At 35.0% G+C, this 25,398-nt stretch overlaps 1 protein-coding gene across 1 annotated transcript in view; it reads right to left on the bottom strand.

The window, feature by feature from the left end:
* The window catches only part of LOC135086780 (adenylate cyclase type 6-like), a 385,929-nt gene that overhangs the window by 115,445 nt on the left and 245,086 nt on the right, over positions 1 to 25,398 (bottom strand). The window contains exon 8 of the mRNA XM_063981571.1: positions 4,855 to 5,069. Coding sequence (XP_063837641.1) covers positions 4,855 to 5,069 — 215 coding nt within the window. The remainder of the gene's footprint in view (positions 1 to 4,854; positions 5,070 to 25,398) is intronic.

Genomic DNA, 25,398 nt, shown 5'->3' with positions numbered 1-25,398 from the left:
CTCTGAGCTGAAAATATGTATTATAACATTTTTATCATAAAAAAAACAAAAAGACACAATTTCCGTTGTTCTTGTAATTTAGGAATCAGTTTCCTATGTATAATTTTTAATTAGTGCCTTTAATTATGACAACCGTTTTTATTTAACAAAGTACAAGTATTTACTTATAATTTAAAAGTAAATTAAAACTTGGAAGGGTATAAATTTGTTTTGATCATCGGTTTTCAATTTACCACAATTCTGATGAAAGAAAATGAGTATGCTCAATGCATAAAATGGGAGCGTAACAATTTTATTTATTTATAAAATATGTTATTCCATTTCAGTAGCCCATAAATTGTATCACCAAGTATAAATTGTAGCCCATAAGTGTATGTTCACATACATCTTCGGATCTCAGTACTAAACTACCAGATTCGCACTAAAAGTCATCTCATTTGACTAAAAGTGCTTGAAAATTTCAGATACCGTAAAAATCACGAAAAATAATATTTGTATTGAATCTTATTCAATTGACAATGCTAAAAATATATAAATTACACCAAAACTGTTAGATTTTTTTTTAACTTTTTAACAACGTCCCGTACCAGGTGGGGTGTGTGACACCCACACGCACTTTAAAGGCATGTAACTCAGTTCGTAGTCACCGTTGGACTGATTTTGCAGCGCTGATCGAAGCAGCAGTGTCATAATTCCAGCTACTGAGAATTTCAAATTCAGCACTTGCAAATTTTTAAAATTGTGGCTATTTTTAAAGGACTGGGGTGTGTCACACCCCACCTCGTACAGCGAGGGCTAAGTCTTATTTTCACTACCAATATTTTGTGCGAATTTTATATTACGCGACAGAAGAAATAGGGTTGGGAATACGGGGCAAATACATGATATTTGGGCATGTGTGAATTTTGTGATGGTTAATTTGAGTGAAAGTCCTCCCAGGGTAAAGGCAAGATTAGCCCATCATTTTGCCCACAAAGATGCAATTTCATCATTAAGAGCGTTGTAGCAAAAAGTTGGCGTTCGAATTTTAGGTTTTTATTGCTTGACGTCGCGTAGTGAGTGCGCAAACTGCATTTATCTGTACAATTTCAACGCTGCGTCGACTAAACGATCTTAATCCGTAGTTGTATCGTACCTAAGACAGTACATCATACATAATAATAAAGAAATAACGTATAATTTACCTATTTGATTTTTTCTCAGATCAGACTTTTAGCAAAATCAAGTTACGTAATTAATGTATTTTTTACACTAGTAAATCCCGCGACAAGTTTTTAATCTTTAAATTGAGTAAAGTAATAAGTTGATGGGTTTGAAAGAATTTATGTTTTATTTTATTCTTTTTACAGCATCAAAAGCTTGTTTATGAAAAATATTTACTATTTAAATTTTACTTTTGACTTTTTAGTTTTTATGATGCGGGATGGAAAAATTAAAATTTATTCTGATTTTGTGACGTTTCCGCACATAAATATGGATAGGTTAAATAAATAGAATGAAATGTATGAAAACGAGCGTGCCATTTTTTAAACGTTATCTATAATATCTGTGTCCATCAAAGAGCTCGTAACTAAACATCGTAAGCGCCATTCACATTATTATCTAAAAGTTAATAATAAATATTTAGTTTTTGTAAATCTAAACAAGTCAGGAAATCAAAGAGGTAAATACTGATATCATTGTGATTTTATAGAATTTATTATTATAAACCACGGTCGTATAATGCTAAAAAATCAGAGGTAACTTTAAGATTTTTATCCATAGAGAAAAATTTATCTAATCGTGTTTTTAAACAGTTATCCCATTAGGTACACATGCGTTCTGTAATACAAACCCATCAAAAACAATACTTGTCAAAAAACCAAGTCTCACTACTCAGTTGTTCTACGAAAAAAGTTGTGAGATCCATGTAATACCAAGTCCAGTCCAGGAAATCATTAACGTTTTACATAAATATATTGACTTGGCCATCGCATGAAAACACGTGTAAAGTAAATTATTTAGTGCGAAATGAAACGAAATTTTGCATGCCTGTGTAGACATGCAAAATTTCAGCTCAATGGGAAAACGGGAAGTAAGTAAATTTTAAGTTGCAAGATTTTACAACTCCAGATGTCAAAGAAAATAAAAGCTTGTAGATAGCTTTACAAAGAAAAGAAAGATTTATGAAGAAAATAAAAAGTACTGTCTACGATACATTTGTTAGGCCGTGTTGCACCGTCTTACTTTAACATTGACATCAAAATTTTGGATCTGTCTAACATAAAACACCGGTTATTGTCAGTTAGGGTCAAAGTTAGGTGGTGCATCTCAGCCTTAGTGTATTTTAATTAAATTTAATACAAATAAGGATGACGAAAATAATCGATAAGTGATCTCACTCGAATATTTCTTATAGTAGGTATACAAGATGTCGAACAAATGGTTACTTACTGAAAAAGTGCTTCATGATGAGACCTAGCAAACGGCATCAATAATACCTATGTTTAAGAACGAACTGAATCTATTCAAAAAACCTATATTTCCAGCTTTCATACATTTAATACAGTTACAAACAAACACGAAATCAATGGTTTCTGAGAATTCTGAGTGCCTTAATGCCGTCCCCTTTATCTGTTTATTTAGTATTTATTAATTAGTATCTCTTGATGATATTGTAGCAAGTTAAACCTAAAATCATGTTTTCCGCAAATAATTTAAATAAGAATGCAATTTACGAGTTTGTTGTTTGATTATTATATATTACTCAATTGAAAATTTAAATTTAAAAAAATAACACTTCTAATATGGTAGGTATGGCTGGCGGCATACATTTAGTATGAAATTCGGAAACATTGAATTTTCGCATAGATCCAGATTATTCTTTGACCTATTTATTGCTATTGTTTTAAAGAGCTCATGAAGCACTTACAGGAACAGTAAACAGTTTCTCGATATCTTGTATAATTAAAAATCAAGCGAAATCACTTATCGTTTCCACCCTGTACCTATACTTTCAAAAATAAACTCATTTTATACGTTCATTTGTATAAGTATCTACAATACAAATACCTAACCAACTTAGTTGACGTTTTATAAAACTACTAGCTTTCCGCCCGCGGCTTCGCCCGCGTGGAATTTTGTCTGTCACAGAAAAACTTTATCGCGCGCGTCCCTGTTTCAAAAACCGGGATAAAAACTATCCTATGTTCTTTCCCGGGACTCAAACTATCTCTATGCCAAATTTCATCAAAATCGGTTGCGAGGTTTAAGCGGGAAAGCGTAACAGACAGACAGACAGACAGAGTTACTTTCGCATTTATAATATTAGTTGGGATTTGTCTAAGTGTCATCGAGCGACCGCTGGTGGATTTGCCATTTACCTGACCCTTATTACTAAACGTTTAATATCAGATGAATAGTTACGCACCAATTTCTTTCATTCAGTCGTCAGTAATTGAACTTTCGGAAAAACATGACGAAGCATTGTGTGACCATACAGACGCTATTCAACTTTTATTAGTAAGGAAGAGTACATTTTATGTTGGTAGAAACACAATAGCATAGACTAATGTTTTGACACCCTGTTAAAAATTTTATTAGTAATTTATTTTTTCCTGACCAAACAGATACCATAATAATATCTTTTGTCTATTCTACCCATATTCTGTAAGTAAAATAATAAAAAGTTTGAAAAGAAAGAAATTACAAGTCCGATTTACCTAAACAAATAAATTAAAAATACTTGCGGATCAAAAGTACTCAATCATACTACTATTTACGAAAAAATCACGCGTGACGCATATACGTCAGTGGGCAGTCAACTGACATAGACCCGGCGTCTACGAGTGCCAAAGCACGACTGATTTATGCCATTTGATGCACCCGATTTTATAGTATTTTCAAACTAATTTTTCATTTGAAGATTGAAGATAGATATTTTTTCTTTTTCACACAATAATAGTACTATGTTTCTTCTTAAGTATAAAGTAGTTTATGTTGCCAAATGACTTTTAGATTATGAGATGTGACCTGTTTTCTTGCAGTAATTTTCTCGAATTTTGACTATCTTAGAGATGATAAAAATGCATTTTAATGAATTAAACATGAAAATTTTCTCAATACACTTTCTTCTTCAGGGTATGCTTATTCTAATGAATACATTCTATCTTCTTACTTAGAAATAAATTTGTTGTAATATAAGTTCAAAGTTGTGCCTTCGCGAGTTACCTGGAAATCGGGCTTTCGAAATTCTCTGTTTTCGCAGGCAAAAATCCAATTTGAACGATATTTTGTCAATAGACATTCCGTAAAAACGTATGATAATTACGATGATATAAGTTAAAAGAAGCTATAACAATAAATTATATGACTTAAATCATTTCGAAATCTGCCAAATTCTCGATTTCTGCATGAAAAATGTGACAACGCTCTTAAGATACATCACATTATGTATGGTATACAACACATCAAATGTTACATCGATTTGCGACCTTACGCCTAGGCATCAATGTTCAAGTAAATGTGACTTTATATCACCTGGGCCTTCGAATAGACTATGTTCCTGGACTGCTCGGCTCTCTACGTAAAGAGAACCATAATATTAATAAAAGTGCAGTATTTTATAGGTAGGCGATAAAGTAGGAGAAAGAAGAACAGGGTCGAGAGCGTCTCGGACATCTCACAAGCTTATTGTTCACTGCTCCCGCGCAGCCTTTTGCTGCGACTGACAACGGAACATCAAGCCAAGCACTGTGTGGCACTTTAAATAGTTATTTTAGTTAGGATTTTACGACAAAATATACTATGTACTAACACAGGCTTTTTCCTTTTAGATTCTTACTTTCTATCAACCAAAAGATTAATAAAACTTACTTGAACAGGGCCTCGTAATCCGAAAAGTTCGTAGTGGGGCTGGTGGTTAAGTTGTGGTATGTTGACAGCAAAGCGCTAAGGAAATCGTTCGCTATGAACAAGCTCCTCGATTGCACCAGTATCATGATAGCTGACACCCCCAGGAGTAGTCCAAGGAGGTGTGTCATGTTCGTCTGGTTCATCCGGAGGAAATACCTCTGGTAGAGCATCTCCACCTGGGGACAAAAAAGAAATAACATTACCAGCTGCCATTGTGTTTAGGCAAATTTACAAAAAAAAGATCTCATTACACACTGCCAGTGTTTGAGCGTAATAAAAAAAAATTACAGTTTCCACGTTTCTCGCCAGTCTTATGATAGTCCTCAAAGTGTTCATTTTGGCACAACCAGATTTTTTTCCCACAAATTTATTATGTCACACTAAACACTGAACGTTTTGTTTCTCAGTTCTTTCAAATTGTGATTCAATGGCTACAATCACATTTGTTTTCGTACGTTTCGCTTAGCATAGCCGTATTTGATCCTGATGCATCGTGTTACGTGCGTTTGCTGTCGCGGCACGACCTACATTTCTCGAGAAGTACTTAGGTATGCTGGACCGAATATCATTCAACAATTTTAATTAATTTAGTTTATTTTTTCTTTTAGTATTTTATGAGTGAGTGACTTTGCAATCAGTACCTAATTTTTTAGGAACGACTCAGAATAAAATTATTACCTTAATCGATTCACGTAAAGAAAACATTTTTTTTTCATAATCTAATTATTGTTATCCGCTGCGCGCTGTTTCAAAATAAACTCACGTGGATAAAATGCTTCGTTCATAGAAAAATACGTACACACAGTTAACTGCAAAGTGGTACGCGAAAATAAGCTTTAACCTTAAAAAATAAGATAAGGGCACCCGCGAATTAGATTATTAATATTTTTTAATAAAAAATACCACGATTAAAAATAATTACGATAAAGTTGTAAAGAAAGAAAACTGCATTGAAAGATTTCTTTGAGTAAAATTTTCTATCTACAGAAGGTATTAACAGTACTTTCCCTCCAGGTGGCATTACAAAATTTCAGCCTGTATAAGTGCCATGAAAAGAGCCTGCATACTAATAAAACAATGTGAATTTGATAATATTTCATAAAGCGATACAATAAAATTTCACTCTTAAACTTCATACTCAGACAAGAATAAACTTCTCTTAACTCGAATGCAACCGACAGCAATACACTCCACACGATCGCATACGAAGCTCCAGTTGAAATTGTTTTATTTCAATGCATAACATACTAGAGGATATTGGAAAACACGAACAAAGAACTACCTACTTACGGGTATTTTATAAGGAAATAAACCACGTTTCCAACCAATGAAAAACATCGTTTCGTTTCATTCCTGGAACTATGGAAAGAGTATTAAAGGGAATTCCTGCGTTCATGTTCTCTTGGAAACCCTTTTAAATTCAGAATTTACTGTGGAATGTTTTAATGAAAAATATTTTAAAGTATGCTAAAGAGTACTATTTCTGGTAAAAAATAATAAAATTAAGGCTGACTTGCACCATCTTATTTTAACTTCTTCATCTTATTTTGTATGGAGTTTAACAGACATTTGACGTATGTTAAAATGTAAATGTAAAGTAAAATGGTGCAACTCAGCCTAAGTATAGTCAGCAGAAGGTTAATAATAATATCTTATTTATAGAACTTCAACTTAATAAGGTTGACATTTTAAAAAGGGGTTAGATCTTTATTCTAATTCCAATTAAAAAGCTCCATTAGCTCCCTGAAATTACTATGGATGTTTACCATGCGCAACAAGTTCAAAAGTTATTTACTTTTAGACTTGACGACAGGGAAATAGGGTTCGAAATCCCTACGTATCAAAAGCTTACCACTGCTAACATTGTTAACACGTTCATTCTACAGCTACAACACACAATATTGTGTACTCACCACCAAACCATTTCATGCAATAAACACATCGTCAATCCGAATGTTGAATACACAATCAGTTAGTCTACAAGCCGGAGTCCGTGATAGAATTGCATTGCAGACATTCTGGTACTCCGCAAACAGACTAGAGTATTGTTTGCACAGAATCCTAAATTAATACAGATTGAATAGACGACCCAAGGTGCAACTGTTTGAACGTGTTTATAGGGTGAAGGCTAGATTACTTTCAATTTATACTCGTAATTTATACATTTAATTAAATTGCAAGTTTGTGTAGGTATGTTTGCAAGGTGTCAATTTCTACAATACTTTCATAAAGTCATACTTTCGCTGAACTAGCCATTTTCAACCGACTTCAAAAAAGGAGGAGGTTCTCAATTCGACCCGTATGTTTTTTTTTTTTTTTTTTTTCTATGTTTGTTACGCGATAACTCCGCCAATTATGAACCGATTTGAACAAATCTTTTTTCGGCGTATAGGTAATACCTCAAGGGTGGTCCCATTTAAATTTAATAATAGAAAAAACAACCCCCAAGGGTGGAAAATTGGGGATGAACTTTTTTATACGCAATATCTCCGCCGATTATAAATCAATTTGAACGATTATTTTTTTGTTGAATAGGTATTATCAAAAGGGTGGTTTCATGCGAATTTGAAGAAAATATTTCACCCCCAAGGGTGGAAAATTGGGGATGAACTTTTTTATACGCAATATTTTTAATTTTTAGTTTTTTTTTGTGTTCACGCATTTGAAGTCGGTTTTATTTTTTTTAATATTATAAAAGGTACTATTAAGTAGTATTTAATTATAAAAGGAAGCAACAATTCCAGTTCAACCCATATCAATTATTTTTGTAATAACAAAATAATTTCCTCCTTTTTTGAAGTCGGTTAAAAAATAAAAGCGCAAGAAACATGAAAAGGTTAAGTAAGTGTTTAGCATTAGGTAGAGCTGCTTTGATCCTGTATTAAAGGAGATTTTCATCATATTCAGCGGAAATTCGCAAGTACAGCCTCCGGAAAAACGGTTATTATTAATGTAATACTCAAAACTAATATGTAGCTTATCGTCTTAACCTCTCAACACCGAATCAATGTTCCATTAAGTACTTAAAACCGTACACGACGTCTTAAGAGAAGGTGTAATTAAATGACCTTTGAACTACGCTACGCCTCAAGCCAAGTGATAAATAGGATATTAGCTAGTAAGTGTAAGTCAAGTGAAGCTCGCAATAGCGCCGTGTGAGCGATTTAGGCCCGGTTTCCACCAAGTGGTGGCGGCGAAGCTATTTCCACTAAATCGGAGCGGAGAAAAGCGAAGCGGTGCGGAGACGAGACGAGATGTGTGAGATGTCCGTAGCTGTCAGTCTAATGCTATACAGGGTGGAATTTTGTAATGCCACCTGGAGGGAAAGTACTCTTAATACTGTAGATAGAAAATTTTACTCAAAGGAAACATTCCTTAATTTAGGAAAAGAAATAGAACTGCATTCAAAGATTTCTAAAAATTTGCTTGCCACACCCGGGAATCGAACCAACTAAATTCTGTTAAAAATTACACCCTGTATTTTTATTGCATCGATCGTTAGGGTCAAGTATAAGGATGAAATCTATCTAACAAACTTGATAAATCAAATGAAAGAAAGGAAAACGATGAAATCTTAAATTATTTTTATTATTTACAGAAAATTGTATGGTATGGTGGTGAATTTTCGAAAAAATTTCGAAAATGTTTGAATGCAGTTCTCTTTCTTTTCAAAAATAAAGGAATGTTTTGTTTGAGTAAAATTTTCTATCTACATTAAGAGTACTTTCCCTCCAGGTGGCATTACAAAATTCCACCCTGTATATGAAACACCGCACCGGTCCGCACATCTCCGCACCGCTCCGCTCATCTCCGCGGTATACCACGCCGCGCCTCACCGCACCGCCAACGCTGTCAAAAACTATAAAAAACAAATCCACCCGACACTTCTCCGCTATTCTCTGCCCGATCCAATTCCTCCGAAGCAGAGCGGAGTGGAGATGTGCAAACAATGGAATCTGATTAGTTATTCAAAAAACTTCTATGCTCCGCTCCGCACCGCCTTGGTGGAGCCGGGCCTTATATGCGAAGCGTGAATTTGACGCCGCGTGTCTTGGTTTGCGAATTATAAGACAGTATACGGATAACGTACTATGTTAAATTTGTTTTTTTTTAATAATTGTTTCTACGTGAAGAAAAAATTTAAATGAAATGACAAGAAAAAATAAATGCTTTTCTTGTCATTTAAGCGCGATGTCATCAAGTCCGGAAATAAATGTATGAAAGCACCTTTATAATTATACATATTAGACTCCGTAATGTCAATCCGTCAATGAAAATATAATCGTCTATTAATATAACTCAAGGGTGACTGACTGAACCACTGAACCACGGTAATAATATCATACAGTATTGTAACTTCATATAAACCGACGAAACGCGAGCTTTCCTTCGAATTTCAAATCTCGGGACGTGGTCGAAATCCAAAAGTTAGGGGTGTCGCGAATGTGCCGAACGGACGTCGATGGCCTAGTGTTGAGACTAAGGTGATTGAATTTGACTGACCGTCATTTACGATCTTTGTCAAAAACTAGTCATTAGCTGTCAGAAATTGTCATTTTCAGTCAGTTTGATTTGAAATGAAAATTATATATTGTATAAAACCAGCATAATTGCCAACGATTTCGCTCGCCTGAAATTAAAGTAACAGGTCATTAGGTACTCATTATGATTAGTAGATTCAAAATTATTTTAGTATATTTTTTTAAATTAAATCTACTAATCACAAAACAACACACATTTTTATCCTATTCCATTCACAAAGCATGCATGCCAATTTTCAGCCCGATCCGTTCTGTGGTTTGGGCTGTGCGTTTATAGATCACTATGTCAGTCAGGCAGTCAGTCAGTCAGTAGTCACCTTTGAGTTATAATTCCTATATTTAGATTTCGGTTGTTTCTGTGCGAGTTTTTTCCAATGAATATAAAGTCTTTTGCACAGCAAGAACTCGCGAACAGCACGCAACGTGAAATTCACGCGCACGCTTTCTATCTAGCGAGGCCTTTACGGGTTAACTAACAGGCGAGAGGTCGCAAGGCCCTAATAAGTTTATTAATTACAAACGTCAAACACACACACGTCTGGGCTCATTCACCAGAAAATTGCCCGAAACCGACCTAACTGGGCGGTCACTTTCCGTGATTGTAAAAATTTTTCTTGAGCACTTCTTCTAAATATTTGATACTACCTGTGCCCGCGACTTTCGTACGCGTGAAAATAGTTCGAATAATATTTCCACTTTCTGACATTTTTCTTTACTGCTCCGCCCCTATTACGAAACGATAAGACGTGATCTCACTCGATTATTTCTAAACTATACAAGATATCCAAAAACTGGTTAATGATCCTAAAAGTTGCTTCACGAGCCCTATCCAACCACCGCTCCGCTCTTCTCCGCTCAGCTTTGTTGGAAATAGCTTATCAGCTTCGCCGCACATCTCCTCTCGTCTCCGCACCGCTCCGCCTTGGTTTGAGAGAAACCGGGCATTACGGTGCGGTTAAGTGTGCGTTGCAGTATGGAGTTTCATACAAAGAATACTGACCGCCTTTAGTTGATACGGTTACGATCCCTTTCCGGGTTGATAAGTGTGCTACGTCCTTAAAGTATGAAATCGTTCTGGAAATCTAATGTAACCTTGTCACTAAGTATAGGCATACAAGTTTTGAGAATCACGACGACGAAATTTTTATAATTAGTATGTTTGTAGAGTCATGCTTCGTATATCGTAAATGCAAAAGTTATTTATTTCCTGGAAGAAATGTTAACCTTGAATGGGTTTGTCTATTTTAAACCTAATACTAAACCTTTAAAGTTAAATTTCGATTGGGGCAATTTAACATTTTGCGGTAAGTTAAGGCGATTAGAGTCCTCAATCCGCGCCAAATGGGCATTTTGTAAAGCCTACTCCTCTTTTACTGCTGGATAGAAATAGTTGAAAAAAATATATGTTATACAACAGTTCAAGGACTACATTTGTGACGTTTGAATTTTCGCTACGTCTCTTTGTTTTGGATTAAAAAAATAAATACGGGACATCGATTTTTTACTTAAATTCCCTACTCCTCCAAAACGGCTATGTTAATTTAAAAGATTTTTGCACGAATAGATTAGGAATTCTTTAATCTTTAAATGACACGTTGCGTTTTTCAATCGAACATTACTTTCATTCATAAATTTTACTTTTGCTAAATTCCGAACGTTTTGCTGTTGAGGGGGCCTTCGCGGGGTGCGGGCGGCAGTCGGCCGCTGGCCTTCAGACGGGGAGGTTGACATTAGCGATCAAAATGAATTTTTTCTTTGGCTGAGTTGCACCACCTGAAGTGACCTAACTTTGACCGTAGCTTTGGCGATAACCGGTGTTTTTTGTATGGAGTTAGACAGACTTTTGACGCTTGTCAAAGTTCAAGTAAGATGGTGCAACCCAGCTTTTGTTCGACAATAGATTTTATGTCAGAATTGTTCATAGAGTACGTGCAGTCAGATGATACATGACGCGCTCAGACGCTATTTTCTACCTGAATAGAATCTATTAGTGTAAAAAAACTATAATTGACTCCAAAACAACTGCACTAGATAAATACAAGTAGAAAAATTATTACGTTATTTATTTACTAGGCCTTTGCAATCAGTATCCAAATTAGGTGCTAGTCAGAATCTGTAACTTAATCGATTTACGTGAAGAAAACAATTTATATTTTCAATATGTTTCTTCGCCAAAATACCACAATTAAAAATAACACCTGTAACGCCCCTGGGTCTGCGGGTGTCTATGGGCGACGGTAATCATTTACCAACAGGTGATCCGTTTGCTCGTTTGCCTCCTGTCACATTAAAAAAAATTAAGATAAAGTGGTATTGAATTGTTCTATAGAGCTTATTAAAAAATTTGGATACTGATTACAAAATTAGCCATTTTCGGAGTCGGTGGCAGCCTACCTTTTGGTGAGTCGTTTTGGAGTTGGTTTTAATTTTTAGTGAAATTAATCTATTTCATGCCTTTAGTAGACTATAGGTACTCAGTAGACCTTGTTGTTGCCACTGAAGGTGCATAGGTACACAGTACATTGATACCATATTTTTCATGTTAAGTGCAAATAAACTTCCCTAAATTACCAAACCATGAAACGTACCTATATTATTAAAAAGGCTAGATGACAAAATTTCAATTATTTGTCCGTCAGACAGATAATTAGAAAATATTAGACTCATATTTTTTAATTTTTTCCATAATCGAATAATTACAGTATTATATTGAGTTGAAATCTCGCGTGACGTCACATTTGAGTAAAACTTCTACTCAAACGTGGCGTATCGCGCCATTTCAACTCGATGTAGCACTGTTATTATTTAATTATGAAAGAAAATAAAAAATATGAGTCTAATATTTTCTAATTATCTGTCTGACGGACAAATAATTGAAATTTTGTCATCTAGCCTAGTTGTCGTCAGGAAGTTGGTCTAACTAATTCAGCTTGCAAGATTCCACCCGAACAAACATTTATGTAATTACCTACATACATCATAAATTGCAAGCTAAATAAAAGCTTGTAATAAAGTCGGGTTTGTTTAAATTTCGAGAACGACTGAACCGACAAAAGCATTAGAAAATTTACGAAAAATAAAATAAAATTTTATCCCGTACAAAATGTTCATGGATTTTGTTATTTTTATTAAATACCTTTACGCCTGAGTTAAATGACACCGACATCAAGGTTCATCAATTTAAGTTTAAAATAATAGGCAGTAATGTATGAAGTAAGAGCTTCTATTCTGTATCTACCTATGCCCGTGTATTTTTGATCGGTGTCAAATCGGAGTTTTTGGTGCGGGGTACGCGGGTGTTGCTCGCGGCGTGAAGGTCAAACGCCCAAGGTTATTGAGGACTCTAATCGCCTTAATGCGCTGTCGACCGTGATTACAAGGGCCGCGTCCACACAAAATGGTTTGACTTCGATTGCGGCTTACTGAGTGCGTCATGTCATTCATACCGACCGCCCGTTTAGGTTAACCACTGTATGGTACAGGTACTTAATTATATCGTATCATGTTAATGTACCGAATGTTAATTAACATTTCAACCAATAATTATGCATTGATAATTGTAACTTAGTTCGGTACTGATTTCATGAAAACTTTGCTTTGACTTTTTTAATACCGCTAATGTAAAACATAATGTAAAGAAACGGCTCACACTACATACAAATGCTTTTGTACTTATCATAGTAAATAGTCAAGCAATTTTATTTAGATGTCACTCCTCCGTTATAGTTAAAAATACTTCAACAACAATGAAATTACTTTCTAAAAAGTTCAAATAAGTTGTCTGTTTCGGACGCTTTGAAGAGTTTAAATGGACGGTGACATAATGAAGATTGATGCTTGAAATGGAAAACACGAGTTGTTTCAATTACAATATTATTGTTTAGAATAAATTGGTATTTAAATACCAATTTAAATTGAGCACACGTCGAAAGCAAACATGAATAACGTGTTTTTTTTCAGCAGCGTACATTTGCTCTCAAGCTTCGCATGCCCGTTTCACATTTGTGTAATCATGTATGTGTGTGACTATAAAAGAAAGCAAATGCCTATTGCCTCGTGTTCCTATATAAAAAAACTGTGTATACTCTGCCCTAAATAACAGAGTTCATTTGTCTCCGACGCCGCGGCGTGTCAGTGTCAAGAAAGGGAAAGTGGAAAAGGAGAGTCGCCTACCCAAAATGCGATTATATCTAAAAAGTTCACAGCTAAGTCTGCGCGGATTCCCCACTTCATTTTCCAATACACACAATGAAAATTCACACGGAACGAGTCTCGTGTTCCATCAATCAATTACAGATATTATGCTTGACGTATCTGCCGCTCCACTGGGAGGGAAGCATTTCCCTTTTGCCTACATTCATTTTTGTTTGCTTTGAAATGATGTGCCTAAAAAATGTATCACGAAGTGCGACGTGTCTTGTTTCGATTTATGTATTAAGGCTTACTCGCAAATTTTTTGGTGGAAATGTAAACAAGGCGTACAAGGGTATGGGAATCCCGTATTATTCTTTGAAGTCTACTTTCCTGGGTTTCATACGCACGCCATTGCCCACGGCTCTAATGTTCAGTTCAGTTATACCAAAGGAAATGTAACCATTTAATATTTGTATCAAGGTCTCTTGGTTGTGTTTTCGCCAGAGTTTGGCGAAGTCGCTGAATAAGAGCAGTCAAAAGGATCCGTTCAACGGACTCTTTCAAGTCAACAACTCATTTTAGCTGTAGGTGGAGAAGAGGTAAAAGGCAGACATAGTCCTTGGCATTATTCTGACTTGTCGGCGTGGCAGAGCGGCACGTGAGCACGCTTGGCATACCTATGCGGTATGGAAAGCTTACCGAGCGCCTATATTTCAATGAAGCGTTCCTGGTTGAATCTGTGCCGCCTAAAAGCCTAAGACTTATGCCCGTTTTCACCATCATTCCCTAATGTTTAAGTGACCCCTATGGTAACAAATAACAGGAATTTTGTTTACATAGGGGTCACTTAAACATTAGGGATTGATGGTGAAAACGGGCATTAGTGTCTTTTACCATTTTTATTATAGGCATACCCAGTAGTAAACATTTTCAGCGCACATTAAACAGTCTTTTGCATCGCTGCGCTACCGCAAATATCACCCACCCATAGTAACTAACCTATAATGGAACTCTGTGTGTTGTTCCAACATGGACAGTGACCTCACATTCACGTATTTTTTGAGATTTAAAGAAAAGCACTGCTTGATGTTATAATTACCAAGGCTGCTGAAATGTGAGAAATTAAAAACCTTGCATATTCCTCTTAACGGTGCTTGTGTCGTATGGATTTTTAAAAACTGAGGTCGAAACACTGTCAGATTTTAAGAGCCATCATAGGCGCCTCTGACAGTTTAATCGAATCGATGGACAAAGTGCCCTCGGTCCAAAACACGGAGCCACATTTCAGACTATTTGCTTGATTCAAGACTAAAATCTTTCATCTAAAGTGTTGTAAGAGCAACTAAACAAAATTAGTTAATAATTTCGAGTATCAAATTCTCTCTCAGAAAATCCTAAACTTTCAGATTTTGAAAATTTAACGCACTGCTTACACTAAGCTTATTTATAACTTACTTTGTTTCACCAAGCTATGTAGTGAGTGTTTTTTAACTTTTTTTCACATAAGTGTTGCCCATTTATTTTTCAACAATACAATTTTGTTAGTTAATTTACTTAATTTTCCTTTTCCGGTCGCAATTTAAAAGCAATATCTAAATGTCGAGGCGTCCACTAAGTAGGCCTAGAATACCTAAGTCGACGTTCCTCGACGTCTGTCTCTACACAATATTGCCGAAACGCCTACAAACGCAAGAATTGCCCCGCTTACTGGGACTCCGAAATAAATGTACAATTCCTTTGAGTTCCATTGACTATGTTCAATCCATTGAAAACGTATTAACAGTCGGTTTCATTTAATGAGTGGCGTGGAACTCGAGCCAATATAACGATAACGACCCTTATGACAATACGAAAAGGTCTGGATTCGCTCCAATCATTTCAATTCCCTGTTAGTTACATTCTCTCTTTACGGTCCCGTGCAAAAAGAATTTCGATAGCATTGAGCTTTTTGGAAAAGGTCTTTGAAAAAGAATTCGTTGCAATTAGTATTTGTGATTTCGTCAAATTAGTAAGAAATTCTTATTGACGCAGTCGATTACTTTCACAATGAACTTTAATTAGCTGGTATAATCTGCCTTTTGTATTAAAATGGTTGATTAAGTTCGTCAATTAAAATTTTTTAGACTGTTTACCATTGGTGACTTCAAAATATAAAAATTTAAACTTTTTCTAATTTTTAGCATGCAGCATAGCAGCTTAAATGACTTTCAGGACTGTGTAGGAAACTTAAATGTATCAACAACGTCCTATTTATACCTAAGAAACAATAGAAAAATTGAACAGTTTCATCATAGGACGTTGTTAATTGACAAACTAAATCACCCATTTTATCACAAAAGACAGACAGACTATGGATTGAGCATCTCAAATGCTATAACATCCGCTTCAACAGACTACAAGTCCATTAATGAAGCGATTGCTCTTAGCCGCAGCTCTAGAACGTTCCAGAGCATACCAGACGATATCACCCAAAGTCCGACTACAGCGGACAATTGAACAACACTATCACGCAAATTAGTCTGCAAATTCCGATTGCTCCAAACCATTAGCAGAACAATTCCAAGTAATCTCACAAGGGGATTGACGGCAGGCGTGAATAAATCTAGCCTTTGTGTACACTATGTAAATATTTTGGCTTCTTACGTTGCCCACAGTCCACACACCAAGCCTGCCAACCCGCCGATATAAGTAGTCGACTTTTGTTGTCTAAAGTCATAAGAAAGTAAAAGTCGTCGACTGTGTTTCTTTTTTTCAGTCAGTTTTCAGTCAGCGGGCTTGGTGTGTACAGTCTTTAATAGGTGCTATAATGCAACAAAAAATTATGTGATGTCCATTATATTAAATGTATCTTTCTTTCTTTCTAATCGAGGCCAACACTAGGCAACTTAACCATAACGAAACTTAATACCAACTTGTTACAAGAACTCATAACCACATTAACGCCCAAAATCCACAGATTACGGGGAGTAGACTCTTTAATTATGACAGTTATGGCAACGTCCAAAGCAAACTTGGCAACCCCATTATAACTTCTTGGGAACTTAAAAAGTAATGAGCGAAGAGTTGCTGAGTCGGCGACTCAAATCCGAGTTCCCTACCTGTTTATGATAAACATTGGCCCGATCTGAGCCCTTTCCGGTTCATTTATTTTTATCACACGCTTAAAAACAACAATTACTTAACTTAAAAACCAAAACACTGAAAGTTACCCAATAAAAATTTACGCTTCGTTACCCTTTGACGAACTTCAACTCAATAGTATTATAATTCCCAAATGCAGCAATTTTCCAGACAAAATCGCGAAGGTTCCAAAAGCGTATTGAAAGTAGTAAGTATTCATTTACCAACTCCTTTGACAAACTTAAAACATCTTGCGAAGACGATTCTAAAAATGATTCTGAGAAACGAGATATTTTTCAAATAAAAATGTTTTCACATTTGAATGAGTATAATACATAAACTCCAAAGAAATATACAGATTGCAAAACATTTTAAGAGTTTTGCGTAGTGGATCTTTTGAAATTCTTATTAAATGTATTTTTATATTAAGTATAATAAGACAACAATTCATTACACGTTTACTAAATTGGTAATTTATTTATTGAAATAAATCCAACCCACGTCCAATACCAATACAATCAGTACCTTACAGTGTGTCCTTGTATTCAACCATGTGAACTACACTCGCGAGCAAAAGTATGGAATCACCCTGTTTGTTATGATCGATCGTAAGAACTAAATGACTTATAGAAGATAAATAAAAATGGTACCATTTTAAAGGTGACATTATATACTTTAAATTGATACCATAGATACATTCATAGCCATTCAGTTCTTAAGATGGCTCGGAACAAAACACAAGGGGGTGATTCCATACTTTTGCTCGTAAGTATATTAGCACAGATAAAATCTACTTGTACTACGAGTATTTCAAATAACCGGGTGCGGGCACATTGAAGAGCGTCTGTGACTCTAGATAGAGACATTCATACTCAATTGGGGTTTCGCGTGCCACCAACCAATTTTAATTTGAGAATTGCACTGAAATACACGACTTGGTTTAGGTACGTAGACGGCATCATTAGCAAATGCATCAGCTATAACGTCGTTGCAGCTTTATAGCTTGAGGTACTTTATTTTTAATCAAGTTTGTCAGTATTTAAAACTTTTAAATAGTTGTTCCAATACAAATATTCTGAATAACACCTACAGATTACAGATGTAAACATTTTTGACTCACCGTTTAGTGGCAGTTCACTGTAGTGGATTTGAATGAATCTACGAATGATGATATTTATGAAGATTTTTTTTTACATTCTGTGCCCACATGTTAAGAGTTGCGGTAAAGATTAATGTATGGATTGTTATTATTGTGCCTAAATACTACTGTAACTGTCTTGTTTTGTGAGCCATAAATAAATAAATAAAATATCCGTGAATATAGTTATGAACAGTCTGTTCACAGCCAAAGTATCTGCAAACAAATTTCTTGCGCAAATAATAAAGAAATAGGGAAAATAGGGTTGTGTATGACATTTTCATAATTTTAATTTTGGTGTAGCACGACTACTTATTAGTTAACAAAAAAAAGTAATAAATCAGTTAAGCCCAGGTAGCTCTTTAAATTGTTAATAATATGGAAAGTTTTCAATCATCACTGCTCTCTTTTTTGAGATATTACATAACTATCAGCTCGTTTTCATCCTTTCATCCATTCATCATACTCATCATCATATTCTCTTCATTTATTTAAATGCGCCAATTATCGCTACACTATTTTTTGAGATAACACATCTGTATCAGCTTGTTCTGTTCATCTCGAATTCAAATGTATAACTCAATTGTGATTTCCCTAAACGGAATGAAAATGGTATTTTGTTGCAACCCTACCAGAACACAATTTATGCGAATGCGACGAATTTTAGGGGAGCAAAATGACAGACACGGCAAATGAATGCCCCGAGTGATTTAGGGGCAGCCCTAACAGTTTGCTTTTGGAATACGTTAGCACTAGAATATTTTATCATTTAAACCTGTCAGTTTTAATGAAATGACGAATTTAAAGCGATTTGACAGTAGCTGTTATTCAAACGGTTGAGTCTTGTCTAAAAGGTAATTTAGACGATCGTTTGCTAAGCTTTTGAAATATTACGGAAATTAATTCTAAAAAGGTGTAAAGCAGGTATTTAAAATTAATTCACTAGCGTGAATGTCGATCATTTAAAGCTTCCGGCGACTGGGACCGCAATTAACTAGGACCGCGGTCCCAGTCGCCGGATCCGTAATTTGAGAATATTGCACCTGAGCAACAACAGCTATGCTTTTTGTTTTTTACTATTGTAAGAATCTGCAGAAGAAGAAAGGCATCTGCCTTCGCAGATTGTTAGGCACAGTAAAAGGCTGCCGAGCTTTATCTTTAATTTGAATCTTTGTTTTATTTGTTGTAAGACAAAACCGAGACTGAGATTATGATCAGAGTGGGTGGATATAATATATTCTTATCCAAATGAGAAAGAACTTGTATATGTAGGTATTTTCGGTCCGGTACCCAATAGGGCATATAAAGGCGTAGTATAAAATGATTCTTTCCATATTCATAGGACATTTGTAAAAGAGAATTTTGTCTTCTTTTTTTTTACGGCCTAATTGGTTTCTGTTGTAATTTCGTGCAAGACAAACTCGCTGGCAGATCAAAGGTTCCCTTTGCTTATGCTGTTAAAAACTACACAAAGTAAAAAGTCATTTTGGGATCCCCTGAGGCAATAAAAGTGAAATTAAATAAATACTAGCTTTTGTCCGCGGCTTCACCCGCCTGAAAATCAGTTTGTGACAAATCATCATAAATTAAAGCCTATGTTATTCTATAACAATAATACTGTAAAGTTTCATCAAAATCCGTTCAGCAGATTTTTGCGTGAAAGAGTTAACTGACATCCACATCCGGGAACGGGAAGTAGCGGGAAAATCCTTTTGTATGAAAAATAGTTAGACGCTTGAAATTAGGCATGCAGGTACCTTAGTAAACTTAAGAGCCATTTTACATTTTCGTGAGAATTTCTAAGATTTTGGAAGCATGAATTACTATCTTAAGCAACACCCAGAGATTATTTAATAACTGCGAAAGATAGGTCAATCCTTGTTGTTGACCATTAATGAAACGGATTTACTAAAACTCTTTTGCTTAATTCACAGTGCCCCATCTCCCACAACCATTTTACGAAAAAATTGCCGCAGACTCATTTTCAAAGTCCTGTATCTATTATTTATGCTCATATAATAAGCTTAAAAATATATAGTAATCATCGGACATATATTCTTGTAGTCCATTAATGAAATAGATTCTTGAATTTCATTACCATTATTGAGTAAAATCTAAAAATAATTTGGCAAATTTGAAGATTAACGTCACATTTTGATCGTGGTTTTTGGTTTAAAAACACAGCAATAACTGCAATAAAAGTATCCCAAAATAAAGAATATTCAATGTAGAATTAATTTCTACAGTTATTGTTTAAATATTAGTAACCGCTTTGTCAAAATATTGATGTGAATATCAGTATAAATTACAATGCGCAAGCCGACATCGATTAGTATGGCGCGAGCGCCCGTCAAGGCAGGACCTGTGTCATTTTTCCCGCCGTGACGTTTACGTGCGTTCGTGTCGTAAAGCGGTGATTTGTACGGCGACCAAATACATTTGATACTATGCCGAGAGGCTGTTTCGAGTCGGCCGGCCGAGCAGAAATTGAAATGATGAATTTTAATTTCTTTAACGGATCTGGGTGTAACTATGTATAATATGTAGGTACCATGTATTTAATTTAATAAATAAATTATAAAATAGTAAGGGAGAGTCCGCTAATTTGGACCAGTTTTTTTCAATCCCATTTTACACATAGTTTTCTTTTGTTTTTACTAATGTCCATGGTATATAATAAAAGATACATTATTCAACTTACTATTTCATAAGTATTAATTAACATGATTGTTGTATATTTAGCACAAATCAACAAAGTACGAGTTCAGAGCTTCGGTCCAATTTAGCCAACCGGTTCGATAATTTGTACCACAGGGTTACTAAATTAGATTTCAATAAATTTCAAGTCTTTAAAAAAACTATGGCAAAATATTATACGATATATTCTTAACAAATTAGGAAACGAAGAGGAACAGTAGTTAAAAACATAGACAATCGATATTGTTTTACAAGTTATCACGATTTTGAGTACAAGTTTTGTAATTCCAATTATCGTAACGCACACTTGTACCTAATCTACTTTGCCAGTCTTTTGCTTTCATTTATTGTTAGTCAAACATAACTACGCTATTATAACTTCAAAATATGACTTACTAAAAAAAATTTCAAAATCATTTGGAAAAGTTCCATACAACTTGATGTGGTACAATTTAGCCGACTAGGTGATAGTGCTTTCAAAAAATCGGTAAAAAATATAGCTTATAAATACCGAAAAATGTTTCAAATAATTGTAATCCACACTAATTTACGCATCTAAATAATATATTAGAAACACCCTGTGATTAAATTTAACAAAATTACAATCTAAACATTAATTGTCAAAAGTTACTTGAAAACAATGAAAAAATACTTTTCAAAATAAAACACACGTGTTTGTTGTCACGGCAAAAACCACATGGCCGATATTAATTGATTTTAGTTGTGTATCGCTGAGTGTTGCAATTTCAGACATTCAATAAATATTTTACGAAATATGAGGGTGGTACAATTTACCCGGCGGTACAATATACCGAACTCTCCCCTATATCCATTATGATAGCACCCTTAACACAAGCATATTGGTTGCCTACTTTTGGACTAGATGGCGCTGTGAAATTGTCCAAAGATTTGTTTATTTATTTATCCGCTTTGAGTTTTGTTTCGTGAAGAAGAAAGAGAAGCGTTTTGTTTTGTTGTTAAATCTATACTAATAAAAGAGGAAAGATTTAATTGTTTGTTTGTTTGTTTGGAGGCAATAGGCTCCGAAAAAAATTTCTTTCACGATTTAGAATCCTAATTTTTTTCTATGTAGGCTATAAAATATTTTCAAAAACTTTAGTCCAAAATCTTTGATAAAATTCGACGTTTAATAAATAAATTAGATAACATATTAATACTTTTTTTTCAGTACGATTTTAGTACTTGTTTTTCAGAAATTCTACGATTTAACTAAACTTCTAAAGTGTTTATATTTTATGCATAATTTATTAACTTCTAAAATATACATATTTTATATCCTATTGATAGATGACGTGCTTCGTATTTTATTAAAATTATTACCTGACTAGGTTAAAAAGGTGTGGAATGTTATTTTGGAGATAATTTGGTTCCATAGAAATATAGAGAGATGCTTAGTAATGCGCTGAGTTCGAAACTCAGTGTCGTATTAGAAATTCACACACACAAAGAAATCAAATTATGTGCTCATTATCCATTGCGGTATCAGTATTCAACGTTCGAATAATCTTTAGTACTATGCAAGCAATATAAACTGTTTACATAATGACGTCGCTACTGTCATCATTGCTTTCACAAGCAATATGTTCCAATTTGTCCCTTGTCACATTTCCCTTTAGTTTCTGTGATCTGTCCGTCTGAAGTTGATATCAATGAAATATTCCTTAGTACTTTTGATTTAAATTATTTTTTTTTATTTTGACACGTGTTTGAAAAATCAAGGTCAGATTACAATAAAGTAACAAGTGAAAACGTAACATTGCATTGCAACTCGCAATTTCGCAATATTGATGAGGAGATTCCATTGGAAAGTCTGTATTCATTCCTAGGATTCCCCTAACACCATCAAATTCAAGAGAATTCAAGAGAGTGCAGTTTCCCATCTCATGCTTAGGGACCACGGTTTAAAATAGTGTGGTTGCATAGAGCCTGTAACGGGCAACCGCGTGCGCAGCTGCTCATACTAATTTTCGATACAAAAGCAAGTGTTGGCGCCCTCACGAGTTTTAGCGGAGTTCCATATGGTAGCGGGAGTAGACTTAATGGAAATCTATGCTTCTCCGACAACCAGTTGTATGTGGAATACTCCAGAGTATGCGCACACAATAGCCTGGTGATTTTAGCACCTGAAGGAAAAACAAAAAAAACATTGTTTACAAAGAAATCTGCGGCAGGTGTAGTGTTTTAATTTTGTTTTAGAAAGATCTCATAATTTTGTAAGTATTCAAATATTTAAACATAATGATATGTAGATTTTATATCAAAAAATATAATCATTTAACAAAATTAATTTTCTTAGAATATTTTAATTCTATTAGAACCATTTTCCACTTCATCGCAGAAGAAGTCGCGGGCAAAAAGCTAGTATGAAATATGTAGTATTGCCCGCGGCTTCACCCGCTTGAAATTTAGTTTGTCACAGATCGTCATAAATTATAGCCTATACATTGTTATTCTGGTCGACGCCAGGGATGAATGAGCGTCGCTGTCGCTGGCGACAGGGTCTTCTGGTTCAGGGTTCATGGCGTAGGTCTCTGGAAAAATGAAATCCACTCGTAGAAATTAATAAACTCAGTGTATTCACGAAAATAATTACACACAGCACTAGAGTCGTATCGGAACTGTGTGAACCAAAGGTCTTGCGATAGGAACGTCCGACCCGAGTGATAGTTGAACACAGACTGCCTAGTACTGCTGTACTGTACTGTAAAGTTTCATCAAAATCTGTTCAGTAGTTTTTGCGTGAAAGTGTAACAAACATCCAGACATCCACACAAACTTTCGTATTTATAATATTAGTAAGACTAGTAAAAAGTAAGATAGTAAGATGAATTATTTTAGTTATTTGTTTACTTATAATAATATTTATTTATTTATTTCTTAGCTCTGTCTGATAATGGATCTGGAGGAGATGCAATGGCCACCTCCGTAACAAAACAATAGAACCCTATGGAGTTTGGGCTTGTGTGATTCGCCTTGACGAATATTTCGTATCCAGGGTCCGATGATGGAGCTGTAAGGGGGCAGATTTTTTTTTTCACTATGTGACTGTCTTTATTTTGTACTTAATATATTTTACATATTATACCTATTCGTGTTTCATTATTCGTATCCAGGGTCCGATGATGGAGCTGTAAGGGGGCAGATTTATTTTTCACTATGTGACTGTCTTTATTTTGTACTTAATATATATATTTTACATATTATACCTATTCGTGTTTCATTATGAATCGAAATATAAAAGACTTAATAAACTCTATTAAAAATTTAAATTAATTAATCAAGTTTGAATACCTCATTCTACCTTAAAATTAATAACTTAAATCAAGTCTTAATACGGTCACGGCTCAAGATTTTTTTGTCCATTTCAGCGTTCTTTTTACTCTTTTGACGTTGCGTTGACAGCTTTTACCTAAATTCGCGCGGAATATTTTTGTGAAATGGCTCTTAAAGCTTAGTTACAACAGATTATTGCAAAATTCCCACGAGAACGGGAGTTAACGGGAAAAAACAATTGTATGAAAAAAATCTAAACCGCGTAAGATAGATCAACGCATAGCCTAAACGGCTAAACGTAGGCACTTGAAATTTGGAGGGGACGTAGCTTAGGTACCGTAGAGGTGCACTAAGAAAGGAATTCCCCAAATTCCCACAGAAACGGAAATTAGCGGGAAAATCCTTTCGTATGAAAAATCTAAACCGCTTAAGTTAGACGCTTGAAATTTGGCATGCAAGTAGGTACCTTAGTAAACTTAAAGCTTAGTTACAACAGGCTATTGCAAAATTCTCACGGGAACGGAAGTTAGCGGGAAAAAACATTTGTATGAAAAAATGTAAACCGCGTAAGATAGATGAAGGGGGTAAAACGGGATCCACGCGTACGAAGTCGCGGGCGGCCGCTAGTTAAATTATGAGAAACTAAGTTAATTAAACTACTTAAGTTAACACAAAAAGAAATATTGCATAATATTATCCACTCTTTATAGAGTGCACCAAGAAAGAAACTTTGTTTAAAGGATTTTCTTTTTTACTTTCAACGGCGATCGTTAAGAGATAGGCTAAAGAAAGAAGCCTCAAACGATCCTCTGTTATAACTTAATCCTTTTCTAATTGGGCTTAAAGAATGCAGAATAAAAAGGTTCTTAAGTATTTTTATAAAAAGGTAGACAAAGCCCGGGGCCCCATCTGACTTTTTTTGAACTTTATGCTTCTATTGTATGGCTTACACCGATACACACTGAAAAGTTACTTGGTTCGATAGTCTGTAACAATGTAAGGAGCATGTCCGATTACACGTGTTAATACTGAACTCTATGGACTTTAATACAACCAGGACAGAGCTTTTTTGCAATAAACACATAATTATTTAAATGTTAAAGTTTCATACGTTGCGTTGTTAGTTTCGCATTAGTTTTTCTATTTCGTATTAGATTGACACAATGTGATGCCACATGGTAAGTTCTTTAGATATAAGTGTATTTTCAGGGCACTTATTACTCATCTACATACAGCTACGAGGGCCGGCTGATAATTTCGCGGCCTAAGGTACTTAATGAAATAAAATAAATGGTTTCTATTTTTTATTTTGTAATATAATCTCCCTCAAAAGAAATACATTTCTTAAATCTCGCATACAATGCCTTTTACCCACCCAAAAAATTTTTTTTCAAAATGACGACCAACCGCAGCTTTAATTTCGTTGTCATCTGCATATCTCCGGCCCCGTAAGTCCTTTTTCAAATCGAAAAACAGGAAAATATCGCTAGGTAATAGGTCTTGGCTATATGGTAGGTGGTCAATCTCTGAGAACCCGGTGTCTTTCAGGGCTTGGCCTCGCAACACGTGCGGCGTGAACGG

The sequence above is a fragment of the Ostrinia nubilalis genome, chromosome Z, assembly GCF_963855985.1.
Source record: "Ostrinia nubilalis chromosome Z, ilOstNubi1.1, whole genome shotgun sequence".
Lineage (NCBI taxonomy): Eukaryota > Metazoa > Arthropoda > Insecta > Lepidoptera > Crambidae > Ostrinia > Ostrinia nubilalis.
This window is presented reverse-complemented; position numbering and strand designations above follow the sequence as displayed.